Here is a 13112-nt window from a genome sequence, read left to right as displayed (position 1 = left end):
AGGCAGCGAGACCTGAGGGCTCGGCTCCTTTAAGGGAGATATGGAGGGGCGGGACCTCCCGATGGGCGGGGCTCCATGGGCGGGGCGGGTCCCGGTGGGCGGGGCTCTGATGGGCGGATCCTCTGGGTAGGCGGGGCCCCCTCAGAGCTGCCAGAGAGCTGGAGCCCAGCAGACATGACCTCGCGCAGGTGAGCCTGGCCACCCGGTGGCCTGACGCTGGACCCCACCATATGCGCTTCGGGCCGACGGGTGCAGTCAGGGGGTGCGGGAGAGATGGGACCCAGGACGTCTCCTGCTCCTGACCGGTGGCCCCCAGGCCTGACCTGACATGTCATCTCCACATGTGACCTGTGACATCTCCACAGCCAGGGCCAGATGCCTGGGTCCTGGGACAGTGAGGCCTAGCCTTACTCTGGCTGGTGGAAAGGACTCTTTCAATCTGGGGCTGGGCCTGGGTGGAGGTCAGAGGTTCCCTGACCCTAGGGAATGGATGGTGCTCTTGCGTGGCAGCCGCTGGAGCCTAGAGTGGACAGCAGGTGTCAAGTCACTGACAGACCCTCTCTCTCTCACTCTCCTGGACTCCTTGCCTTCCTTTTGGTCACCAGAGATGTTTTTCACCTGGGGGTCTGCCCTTCCCCAGTTTCAGGACTGAGAGCATCCTGGAAGCCCCTTGACCTGCAAGGTAGGCTCATCCCTTCCCAGGCTCTCCTAAGGGCCAGGTTTAGGGGCAAGATCTCTGGCAATGGTGTGTGTGCAACCTGGGACAGGACGCAGCTCTGCCCCCATGAAGAGGAAAGGTGGGGCATGTGCAGGAAGGGGCCCTTCCTGCCCTTTCTACCAGATCCCCACTCCCTGGTTGTGCACACACACTCATGTGAGCTCAGACTCTAGCTGGATGTGGATGTCACTGGGGAGCCACACAGGTGTGAGATGCCTGTCACCACTTCTTAGCACTTGGTACATCCAGAACACCTCTCTCTGGAGCTGGGTGAGTCTGGAGGTCACAGGAGGGGTTGCCCTAAGACCCCGAGGGACTCCCTAGATCAGTGAGGGGCTGGACAAGATCTGATCTGTGGGTCTAGGGCAGTGCCTCAGTGGTGAGGGCCCCAGAATCCCTACAGGGGGTGTGGTGGGCCTGGCAAGGTGGCCTCTGGCAGGGCCAATGGCCCTCTAAGGCTCAGGAACAGTGGAAGTGAGTTGATCTCCAAGAGTCTGTCAGCCTAGAGCCCTGTGGTTCCAAGATGTAACATCCAGCTGGAGCTCAGGGAGGAGGGCATTTGGGATCTGTTTGGAATGACCTTCAGGCTCCCCTGAGCCTCATTTCTTGGTTCCCCAGGCAAGTTCTGGTGCTCAGAAAAGGTCATGTCTGTGTCATGTTCATGTGACCCTGGGCCAGCCTGGGAAAGCCCCGGGTGGGGCTCTGCCTGCCCTTGCCAACCCTCCTGCCCCACCCTGTGATGACCATCTGGACTGTCACTCCTCCGACCCCTGGGTCACTGCCCACAGCCCTATCAGGCCTGGGCAGGCCCAACCAAATCCCAAGCGAAACAGATCCCCCCTCCTGCTTACTCCCACCCAGTGGCCCCTTCCCGTTGCCCTGTGGTTTGTGGGTCAACGGGCATCACCATTGGCACCACTCGCCCCGGGACTCCGGCTGTGGGCAGGGCTGGGCTCAGGTCTTGCCTAGCACTGAGGTTTGATATGTTGATATTGGTGCTTGGGAGGGGGCTGGGTCCTATGGGGGTCTACTGAGCCCCCTCAAGTTCCCCTTGTGTTCCAGGTTGGAGAGGAAAGCATGTCTCTGGTTAATTCAGTTCTGCACAGACAGGACAGGCCTGCATAAACAGGGACCAGAAGGGGCTAGGGGTAGGGAGATGGAGGCAGACACTAATTGTGCTCTGTGGTCCTCAGCCCTGGAGTTCCAGCCTGGGGCTCTCCCCTCTGTTCTGTGTATCTCCCATCAGGCTAACTGTCTTTCCTGCAGGTACTGTGTATATAGCATGTCCACAAGCCATTCATGGAACTCCCAGGGTCCCAGGGTGTCCCATCTACTGATGAGACACCAAGGCCACACAGAAAGCTGGACCAGACACTGGCCAGTGGGTTCAGGCTGGGCTCTTCTTGGGCTCCTGAGCATCGGCCAGACTCAGTTGGACCTTGAAGGGCCCAAGCTGTTTGACTCGGTGGGGAGCCCAGGGTATCCTGCCCACCCCACCTGCCCCTCTCCTGGACCTGCCTGACCATGTGACAAGGGCAGAACTGAGTCACTGACCTGCCACAGAGCAGGAAGCCTTTCGGCACAGAAGTGACCCTAGTGTGGAGATTGGAAATGGGACTTGCAGCTTCCACCTCCTCCCACCCCACAGCCAGAGCTATGGCTGCACGAACCTGCTGGACACCTGACTCCAACTCTCAACCTAGTGGGGGATGTGAAGCCTGCCTCAGCCTGGGGTTGCAGGCAGGCAGTAGTGTGAGCTGCTGTGACCGCTCAGGATGCCCTCCCTTTAGGGATTTCCACCTGACAGACCGCAGGCAGCTTGTGGGGAGGACAGAGGGACAGAAAGTATGAGCAAGAGTCCCTGAAAGGACAGTGTGTCCTGCGCCCTGCTCTGTGGCTTGGGTGCCCCTTCTCCCCTTACCCCCACACTCTGGGCATCGTCCATCTTGGATAGGATTCGGAGGCTGCTGGGGCCTGGGGGTGGGCATCTGGGATAGGATGTGGTTCCGCAGAGTTAGTGGCCCCAGGATGGGGGTCGGAAACCTTCCTCTGGGTTCCAGCCCCCCACCACCTCCACACTGCATTGTCTCTGGCCAGCAGGAGGCCTTCACCCTTTTCCTGGTGGTCTGGCCTGCTCTTCTGCGACTGGCCCTAGAACTCATCCTATGGCAGCTCCTAGCCCAGGAAACCTTCCCTGGCAGCCTCACCTGCTGGACTACTCAACAAAAACTGCCCCTCTAGAGCCAGCATGGGAGGGAGCTCAAGACCCCAGGCCCAAAACATGCCCAGGAAGTGACTGGCTGGCAGGATACCTCCCTCCCCCTGGAAGAGCTGAATAGGAGTGTTGGGTGTCCCTGGGCAGGTCACCTGAGCTTCTGGGCCTCTCAGAACCTCTCAGAACATGGACCCTGGGGAGCCATGGAGGTGAGAACGGAGTCTGCCCTCCCCGTGATTCACATCTGATGGTGAAGACATGGTGGGGGGTGGGGGACAGGTAAACTCAGAAGCCTGTACACACCTGTCTGCTTGCTGTTGCAGCTGTCATGCATGGAAGGAGGGGCAGAGATGCAGCTGCAGGGTGGGGGCTGGGGTGTGTCTCTCAGAAAATGAACAGAGAGGGTGTGTGAGCCATGGCCTGCAGGACCAGCCGGAGGTGGCCAGATGAGGGGTGAGGTCGGAGAACAGAGGGATGAACAACGGCATGGGAGGGTGCTTTCCAGTGGGGGTGGGATCCTTGAGGCAGACAGGCATCCTGAAAGCCACACAGGACCACTGACAAGGCTTACGCAGCTCTGATGTGTGTTTTCTGAGAACCTGTCTGTCTGCCATGGCTCAGCTGGGGGTCACGGATGGGGCCTGAAATCAATACTGCAGTCCAGGCAAGAGCCAGTGGGTACTGGTCCCAGGGGAGTGAGAGAAGTGGTTGGGTCTGGGTCTGGGGAGTTTGGAAGTCAGGACAAGAGGGTGCAGCATTGGGAGAGTGCTGGGGAGTTGAGGGCAGGGACCTGGGCCATGTCAGGCAGTAACTCTCTTCACTAAGTAAGGACCGTGTGGAACAGGGCCTCAGGGGCCTTGTCAGGACTTTTGAATCTTGCAAATGTCAAGACAGAGATGCTGGAAAGGGTTGTGTCTGTGAGCTTGAAGCTCAGATCCCAGGTGGGGCCAGATCCCTGGGTGTGGTTGTGGAGACACATGGAGGGCAGAGTGGGGAAGTTCCAACACCATGGGGTCAGAAGGAGGAGGGGGACGCAGGCCAGGTGAGATGGGGAACCAGGAGAGTGTGGGGAACTCCCAAGTAGAGGTTGTGCTTCTGGGGACCTGACCACCAGTCCCAGGAGGCTGGAGGAGGCCCTGAGAGCCCAGGGAAATTGTCTTGTGGGGACTCAACAGTGTGGGCCAGTGCAGGACCATCCTTTCTGTGATGGTGGAAATGATTCTTTCCCACATGCAGTCGACAGCCTCCACTGGCCACACATGGCTTTCAGCAGTGGAATGTGGCCATGTGACCCAGGAACTGGGACTATGATTGTGCTGAATTTTGACCCATTCACCTGCATACCCCACACCTGCCCTGGGCTGAGCATCAGATGGTGAGGTATAGACGGCACAGATGGCTTGTTGGAAGAGTAAGGAAGCAGCTGAAGGCAGGGACAAACGGAGCACAGGATGGGGCAGAGGGAGGGGCAGGAGGACCTGGAAGAGGCGTGAACTGACTCCCATTCCAGAAAAATCTCTGTGGAGCAGGATGGTCCAGGGCCATCTGCAAGGACAGGACAGGATAGGGTCTGTCCAGGGCACATCAGCCCCTGCCTCACTTGTGCCCAGGTTATGACAGCGAACAGCTGCGTGGGGCCTGGAGGTAGCAGGTGGCAGAATTGTAGTCAGGGGCCCTGGTGTCCCACTGGAGGCAGGACAGGGGCAGGACTACCCTGGACACCGTGTGTCATCTGTACAGTGAACCAGGGACACACACCTCTGAACCAGACGGCGCAAGACCCTCCTGCAGTGACTTTTGTGCCTCTATGGGAGACTCACTGTTGCCGGTGGAAGTCCAGATACTGGGTTACAGGGTCCCACTGGGGGGTCAAGCCAGGCCCCTGCCCTGAGATGCTCTGGGGCCCCCACACAAGTAGATTTAATCCCCGGCCCAGAAATTCTTGCCCTAACTGGACAAAAGAAGCCACCCAGGTAAAGAAAACAGCAGTTATGATCTCAGCAGTGGGCACCTGTGGAGCCCTGATGATGGTCCCCTGAGCTGTCCCCCCATCTCACGGGGATGACTGTGAAGGGTGGTCCCGGGGCAGCAGCAGGGGAGGGCAGGGTTGAGCCCCTCTCAGCCTGGACCTCCAGCGGAATAAATGATGACTCTCTGCCTTCCTGACCTGCTCCTGCCAGCCACCCAGCCCAGCTCACCCACCACCCACCACCCACCTTGGGCTCATTAATCATTCACTTCTGAATTCACGTCTGTTTTTTTAATACCCAGGCTGTTTTCTACCCTGGTGTACACATTGCACGGAATGTTTTCACCCCTCGTGGAACTTAAATCCTCCCGTAGGATATAGATAAGCCAATAAATATGTAACATATGTCAGGACGGCTATGAAGAACAATGAAGCAGAATACGCATCCAAGACTGAGGGGAGAGGGGCTCGGTCACGCAGTGTGGGCCGGGAGCAGAAAACAGCTGGTACAGGGAGCCCTGCGGTGCACGGCCTTGTGTGGTGAGGGGCGGAGGCTGGTGGGCAGCAGCAGGTGGAGGGTGGACCTGGGCCTGTGGGCTGTGCTCTTCTCCCAGGGGTGTTGCTCAAATGACTGACAAGACCTGCCAGTGTGCCTCAGGAGAGGGGTGGAGAAGGCAGGAGGGGCGGGGCCCCCACGGTCCGCTGCCAGGCTGTCAGGGGAGGAAGGGAGCTCTGGGTGGCCATGGGGGATCCCGAGTGCCTTTGGCCGAGCTGGGATGCCTGGTGGGCAGTGAGTGGGGGAGACGGCAGAGGGCTAGAGTTGAGGTTCCTGCTGGTGTCCTTCTGGGAGGGGATGTCTGCCCTGCCCACCTGCCACTGTGGGAAAGGTTCTGCCCATCTATGTCCCTGGTCACTCCCAGCCTCACCTCCTTCCCCACAGACCCCAGACCCTGTGGTCACAGACCAAGGATGGGGGTCAGCACAGGGCGGCCCCAGTGGGCATCGTGGGTGTGGTCAGGACGGCCCAATATCCCCCAGCTCTCTCCTCTTCATTTCAGGTGGTTTCACCCCAACATCAGCGGAGTTGAAGCTGAGCAGCTACTCATGTCCAGTGGCCAGCACGGAAGCTTCCTGGCAAGACCCAGCAAGAGCTGCCCCGGGGGCTTCACACTGTCTGTCAGGTGGGTGAGTGGTGCAGGGTGGGCAGGCCTGAGGCCCCGGGGGACCTCAAGGGGTGGCAATAACCTCAGCTGAGGGCACAGCAGGGGGTCAGGCTCCCTAGTCCTCCCAGAGAGCTGGTGGACAGCATTCTGAGCAGCAGGGACCTCTGCTGGGGGCTAGACATGCAAGATCTGGGGGTTCTGGTGTTCTGGCCAGGTGGCCCCTGGGCAGGTGGGGCCAGGAGGGGCCACTTAGACCTTCAGGGATGGCTCAGTGTGGTGGGCCCTGGTCAGCAAGATGCCCTCATCCCTCTGAGGGGCCTCACTGGCCATAATTGTACCTCCATCTGATGGGGATGTTGCTCACTGGAGATCTGCCCAGAGCCCTACAAAAGCCAATGTGTAGGGAGGATGGGCAGGAGGGGCCACGACCAGCAGAGTGGACAGCCAGGCCCATGTCCGCCCTGCATGAGGTAGGTCAGTCTAGAGTCTGGGGAGGTGGGGTCTTCCCAAACCACTCCAAGTTTTTCTGGGTTTTCTGCTAAAACTGAGGCAGCAGGTGGGACGAGTCCTCAGGGTGGATTTCCCTCACCTGAGAGACAGGCGTTCTGTTCTTACCTGGGGCTTCCCCAGCCACACTGGGCACCTGGGAGAATCAGTCCAGCCCCTGTCCTTCAGAACCCCTGGGGAGGTGGTCTGGGGTGAGGCAGAGTCTGTCCTGAGAGGCTGCCCCAGCCTCAGCCACCAGGCCAAGGGAGAGTTAAGCCTGTAGTCGCCAAACCCAGTCCTGGCTGCCCTGAGGGCAATGGGGGCAGGGTGCCCGCCACCCAGGGTGAGGCCTGGACACTAACTGGGCAGGAACCTGCAGAAGGGAGGGAGCTGACTTTGACTGTAGCTGTTCTGGGCAGAGGGATGGCAGAGGCCAAGACATCAGGGCAAGAACACCCCTGGGGCTATTCGGGAAGCTGAGCGCTCATGGGAAGGAGGGTGGTTGGTGGGAACAGTGGCCCTGATGGCAGCTGGTGCACTGACCCTTCCAGGCGCCATGATGAGGTGACTCACATCAAGATCCAGAACACAGGTGACTACTACGATCTGTATGGAGGGGAGAAGTTCGCGACACTGGCCGAGCTGGTGCAGCACTACACAAGCCAGCATGGGGGGCTGCTCCGAGAGCGTGGGGGGGCCCCCGTGGAGCTCCGGCACCCGCTGGGCTGCCAGGACCCCACGTCGGAACGGTGAGCGGCTGCGTCTGCATCTGACCGACATCTGTGTCTGCACTTGTGTGTGTGCGAGGGTCCGAGGGGCAGGGGTTGATGGACACAGCCTCTGGATTTCTTCTGCCCCCAGGACTCAAGGTCAGGCTTGGGCACCACGGTGGCAGAGTTGAGGGAGTATAAAGCACTCCCTCCTTAGGGGTTTTGGCCTTGGTTCTCCAGGTCCCAGGCACCAGGCACAAAGGGGTGCCTGTGGAAGAGCTGCAGCCGGCCTCCTCTCTGCCTGCCTGGCTGGTGACCTGGGGAGAGCAGGTCTCCCAGCCTCGGTTTCCCTGGCTGCACTGCGGAGGCCTGAGCCAGCTGCACCTGCTGAGGAAGCTGGGTGGGGCTGGCCTGGCCCCCTCCTTGCTGAGGACTAGGCTGCCACCTGGTGGCCACTATGGGGCCCTGCAGGGCCTGAGGGTCCCGCCTCCTGCCACTTTGTAGGTTGCAGGAGGTTTGGAGGAGGCTTGCAGAAGAGTTGAGAGGTGGGCAGGGCTGACCCAGGTTGGCCTCGGTGTGGGTGCTGCCTGGGGCCTACGAGGTCTGGGTGGCTGTGTGTGTCTCTTGGTGTCTGTGCCTCAGAGACTTCAGCTACCTGTGGGTCTGTGCCCCTCACCTGTCCAGTCCAGGGCCTCCTTTCTCACGTGTGTTGCCCTGGGCCAGGTGGTATCATGGGCATCTGTCTGGGAAGGAGGCTGAGAAGCTGCTGATGGAGAAAGGGCGTCCAGGCAGCTTCCTGGTTCGGGAGAGTCAGAGCAAACCTGGGGACTTTGTGCTGTCAGTGCTCACGCAGCAGCTGGACAGGGCAGACCGCCAGCCACGCGTCACCCACATCATGATCCACTTCCAGGTAAGAGGCAGGGGTGGGGTTGGGGGTGTGGCCTGGGGAGGGGGTAGCCACCAGGCCCTCACTGCCACCCCACAGCCAGATGGGAAGTACGACGTGGGAGGTGGTGAGCAGTTCGACACCCTTGGAGATCTGGTAGAGTGCTACAGGAAGAACCCCATGGTGGAGAGGTCAGGGGTTGTGGTGCATCTCCGGCAGGTATGTCTCCAGGCACCTGAACTTTGGGGTCTGAGTGAGCTTCTCCCTCTGGGAGACAAGGGACTCTGGCATAGCCCCACCAGGGAAAGAGGGCAGCAGGCAGTGCTGGGGCAGGGTGGCTGAAGGCAAGGGTGGGGGCCAGGGCGTTCTGGGGTCCACTGGGCCTTGCTAAGCTTGGACTCGAGCCTCTACTTGCCAGCCCCTCAAGGCCACGAGAATCAGCGCTGCGAGCATTGAGAGCCGTGTGCAGGAGCTCAGCGAGGCCACGGATGCCAGCGAGAAGGCCAAGCAGGGCTTCTGGGAGGAGTTTGAGGTGTCGGCCTGCTGCCCACTGCCCCCCCTCAGACTCCCGTCCTCTGGGCTGTGGAGGGGTGTGGATCAGGGCGTGTAAGGCGGGTGTTGAGGGCTCTGGGGAAAGGTCGGGGCTGCAGGCTAAAGCCCCACTCCTCCAGATGCTGCAGCAGCAGGAATGCCGGCTCCTGTACCCCCGGAAGGAAGGCCAGCGGCCGGAGAACAAGTCCAAGAATCGATACAAGAACATCCTTCCCTGTGAGGCTGGGGCTGGGGTCAATGGGGACCAGCCAAGTGCACGGCCCATCTGGCAGAGGGGTCCTGGGGGTGGAGGCAGGGGTCGTTCCCCACCACTGGTGCGATGCCCTCTCTTGCCCCTTCGTCCTCTGCCTCTGCTCACCACAGGTCAGCGGGGATCCCTCTTCCCTGGAGACCTGAGCTATATCTTCCCTTCTCAGTTGATACCACTCGTGTCATCCTTCATGATGTAGATGACAGAGTGCCTGGAGCCGACTACATCAATGCCAACTACATCAGGGTGGGTACTTGGCCTGCACCTGTGGCCTACATGAATCTAACCCTGGTCACTCCATTCCCCATAATAATGAGCCTGGAGCTCCTGGAGTGGTCTGTGGACTTTGGAAAGATAACAGATACTCGGGAAGGGTGCAGCAGTCTGCACTGGGTCCTCAGAGGGGCAAATCCAGAAAATACTGGATTAAATATTGGTCCTAAGCCCCTTCCACCCTCCATGGACTGTGTGTGAGCCACTTTGGCTACTTTGCATATCATTTGCATCAACTTGAATTGGTCCTCTGGCACTTTAATTCCTGGAAAGACCAGGCAGCTGACCCCACCTTCTTTCAGAGTGACCCAGAGGAGAAGCCAGGCCATGGACTGGGCAAGGTGTACATTGCCACCCAGGGCTGTCTGCCGACTACAGTGGCTGCTTTCTGGGCCATGGTGCACCAGGAGAACACACGTGTCATCGTCATGACCACCAGGGAGGTGGAGCGAGGCCGGGTAGGAGCTCTAGCTCATGTTCCTTCCATCCTCCTGCCGTGTGCCCCACTGGACCTGTGTTGGAGCTGGCCCAGCTTTGCTTCTTCAGTCTTAGAGATGCTGGGACACAGCGAGGGCCCTAGAGAGACCCTGTGTGTGCCCCTCAGGGAGGAGGAGGGGCATGGGTGCTGGTGGTCTTCCAACATGGCTAATGCCATGCCCCCACCCCCCAGAACAAGTGTTTCCGATACTGGCCAGAGTTGCACGGCAGCCAAGAGTACGGCCACCTGCATGTGTGCAACATGGCTGAGCACTGGGCCCAGGGCTATTGTGTGCGGGAGCTGCAGGTGTGGAGGCCAGACCAGGTGAGCCTGAAGAGCCTCAGGAGCCTTGGGACCAGGGTGACATGCTCAGGAAGTCCCCAGGTCTGCGCTGGGCTGGCCCAGCCTCCACCCAACCCCACTGGCTTTGGTGGCTTCCACATCGTTCAACCCAGTGGGCAAAATGCTGGCCTGGGCCTTGCTGGGCAGTGTTCCCAGTCAGGCAAGTTCTCAACCCAGCTGTCTGGCTGCAGGGTGGCCTCACACCCATACAGGCCTCTCCTTCCAGTTCCTCCCTGGGCGTCTCAGTACCTTCGGCCTTCTTTGTATGCCACTGGTGCCTGTTCCTCTCCCAGGCACATTTCCCTCCTAGCCAGTTCCCCTCCCAGGCACATTTCCCTCCTGGCCGGTTTCCTTTGATAACCACTGGGGCTCCTGCAAGCCTCCGCGTTTGGCCCTTCTTAAATAGAATGAAGTTCTTGGAAGCTGCTCCTCCCCAGGACCATCTTTCTTCCTTTCCCCAGGCACCTGGGCTGCCTGGGGCCATCTACGGGTCCTCCAAGCCCTGAATCCCATCTTTTCCTCCCACTCCCTCCCGCTCTGTCTGGGTCCTGCTGGTCACTCCTTCTGGCAAACCCCGCTGGGCCTCGCCCTGTCTCTCCCTGGTTCAGTCCGTGTGCCCCTCCCAGCCAAGGGTCACAGCAGCCCGAGGCGCTTGGGACAGCCCAGACCTCCCAGCTGGCACTCACCAGCCCACCCTGCCCAGGAGGAGTCGCCGCGCACAGTGAAGCACTACCAGTACTTCAGTTGGCCGGACCACGGCGTCCCGGCCGAGCCCACCGGCGTCCTTAGCTTCCTGGACGAGGTGAACCGGACCCAGAGCAGCATGCCGGGGGCCGGACCCATGGTAGTCCATTGCAGGTGCGACCGGGGATGGGGCGGGGCCAGCGGTACAGGTGCGACAGGGGAAGGGGCCACGGCTCTGTCCTGTCAACTGGCCACAGGCCTCCTTGGTCCGTCCCAACAGCGCTGGCATCGGACGCACTGGCACCATCATTGTGATTGACATCCTGGTGGACGTCATTCGCAGGCAGGGTGAGCAGCCCCAGGAAGACTCCGCCCCACGTAGCCCCGCCCCCTATGCTTGCCGGTCCCGCCCATTGCATCTAACCATCCCACCTTTTCCCTGCCGGCCCCTCTCCGCCCTGAGCATGCTCCTCCCCAGGGTTAGAGTGCGACATTGACGTCCCCAAGACGATCCAACTAGTGCGGCGGCAGCGCTCGGGGATGGTGCAGACCGAGGCGCAGTACAAGTTCGTGTACCTGGCGCTGCAGCGGTACATCCAGGGTGAACAGCTGCGCCTCCGCAAGCCTATGGGGGCGGGGCCGGGCCGGGGCGGAGCCTGCGCTGGCATCACCATGGTGACCAGGGGCCCCTCCCCTCAGCGTGAGCGGCCGGAGGAGCGCGGCTCACTGAACCTGGGCGTCTCGCCCGCCGACCCCGGCTGTAGCCCCGGACCCGCGCCGTCCCGGGCGCCGGCGGCGTGAGTGGAGCATCAGGGACTGTGGAGGGCAGAGTCCCGGCCCGGGGCGGCGGCGGGGTGGGGGAGGGGAACAGGAAGGCCTCGGGGGCGTGGCCTGGGCTTGGGGGCGTGACCTGGGCTTGGGGGCGTGACCGGGGGGCGGGATCGCAGGTGGGCCCCAGTCGAACTCTGTCTCCGCCAGCAGGACCCGGGAGGCCCCCCGCCACGAGTATGAGAACCTGCAGGGCCTAGAGCCGTAAGAGCCCCTCGTGCGCGTGCCCCGACTGGGGCTGGAGCCATGCAAGAAGGCGGGAGCCCAGCAAGACCGGCCTCCGCGTTCCTCCAAAAGACTGTCTAGGATTGTGCAGACAGGCGCCCAGCCCTGAGCGCCGCGGAGTCGGGGTGGGGATGGGGGTGAGAATGGGGGTGGGGTCCCGGGTCTGCCGCTCAGACACTCCCTGACCAGGTCTGCACGCCCAGAAATGGTGAGGGGCGGGCAGATCCCGTGGCCCTGGCACTCCTGGAGGAGGGGAGGCAGAGCTGCAGGGCTGCGGTTTGACTCAGTTTGGGAGGCCACCAGTGACCAACTGCACGTTGCAGTAAAGACGTGTGCTACATGTCTGAGGGTCAATCTGTATGTGGGACACGAGACCAGCAAGTGAGTGCCAGTTTGTTCACCAGCATTTGTGACCCTCTCCCTGCTTTCTGAGTGCCCCCGCCCCTTCAGAGTTCCTTCTCAGCCCGGCCTACAGCCGTGGTCTAGGCTGTGGCCTGCCAGTGGCTCAGTCCTCCCACATCCAGACCTAACCCAGACTGTCACATTGCAGTCATGCGTAGATAAATGCTTGTTAAATGAGGGAATATGTGACGTGCTCATCTGACCACAGCGAGGAGGGTGAGGCTCCATGAGCGCATGACTCGTTTGTGACGATGCGATGTCACTGGCTTGTGGTCCACACTGGCACCCTCCCATTATGGATGGCCCTGTGACTTTCTGGCCTCCTCAGTAAAATCCCTTCTCAGTTCTGCATCTTTGTTGGGGCTTGGAGAAAGGGTATCTGTGGGTCCCTATGACTGGGCCCAATTCCCCAGGGTCTTTCTGAGCCAGAGGTGCAGCTGGTTGGAGCAGGAAGTCCTGGGCTTTGGGGTGAGGAATGAGGAGGCTGAGACCTATGCAAGCCAGAACTGGCTTGGCCTCTCTTCGTCATGCCAGCCTGGCGGTGCAGGATTCCTGGACTGATAGCAGTACTGGGTGGGGGATGGGTGGGGTGGCAGGACTCCCGCCCATCCCCCAGGATGCTCGCTTCACCAGCCAGGTCTGGCCCTTCTCTGCTGGAGGAACCTGAGGCCTGTAGATCGTCAGGATACGCTGGTTGTCGCCACCTCTGCTTCTGTGCACCCTTGAGCCTCAGTTCCCAGGGGTTGTGAGGTCCTGTAGCCCTCCACTCAGGGCTCTGGGCAGGGCTGTGGGATCATGACTTCGGGGGTTGCAGCCTGTTGTGACCACAGTGGGGGTGGGAAGGACTCTGGACAAGGCCAAGGCCCCATCCAGGTACCCGCTGCCCCAGGTGCTCCCGGCCCTCCCTGTCTCCCTCAGGCAGCCTCCCAGC

The 13112-nt window shown here is 60.9% G+C and overlaps 1 protein-coding gene across 1 annotated transcript; it reads left to right on the top strand.

Moving 5' to 3' along the window:
* Nucleotides 1-148: 148 nt before the first annotated feature.
* On the top strand, nucleotides 149-12363 carry LOC138416568 (tyrosine-protein phosphatase non-receptor type 11-like). Its single transcript, XM_069545998.1, has 14 exons — nucleotides 149-188; nucleotides 5961-6083; nucleotides 7103-7300; nucleotides 7985-8171; nucleotides 8247-8366; nucleotides 8566-8679; nucleotides 8819-8915; nucleotides 9116-9195; nucleotides 9525-9680; nucleotides 9893-10024; nucleotides 10746-10900; nucleotides 11007-11074; nucleotides 11205-11523; nucleotides 11708-12363. Exons 1-14 carry the CDS (start codon nucleotides 175-177, stop codon nucleotides 11760-11762), a joined length of 1818 nt encoding a protein of 605 aa, XP_069402099.1. The 5' UTR covers nucleotides 149-174; the 3' UTR covers nucleotides 11763-12363.
* Nucleotides 12364-13112: the final 749 nt, after the last annotated feature.

Source organism: Ovis canadensis, chromosome 12 (genome assembly GCF_042477335.2).
Source record: "Ovis canadensis isolate MfBH-ARS-UI-01 breed Bighorn chromosome 12, ARS-UI_OviCan_v2, whole genome shotgun sequence".
In the NCBI taxonomy this organism is placed as follows: Eukaryota; Metazoa; Chordata; class Mammalia; order Artiodactyla; family Bovidae; genus Ovis; species Ovis canadensis.
Note: the sequence above shows the minus strand (reverse complement) of the source record. Positions and strands in the feature narration are given on the sequence as shown.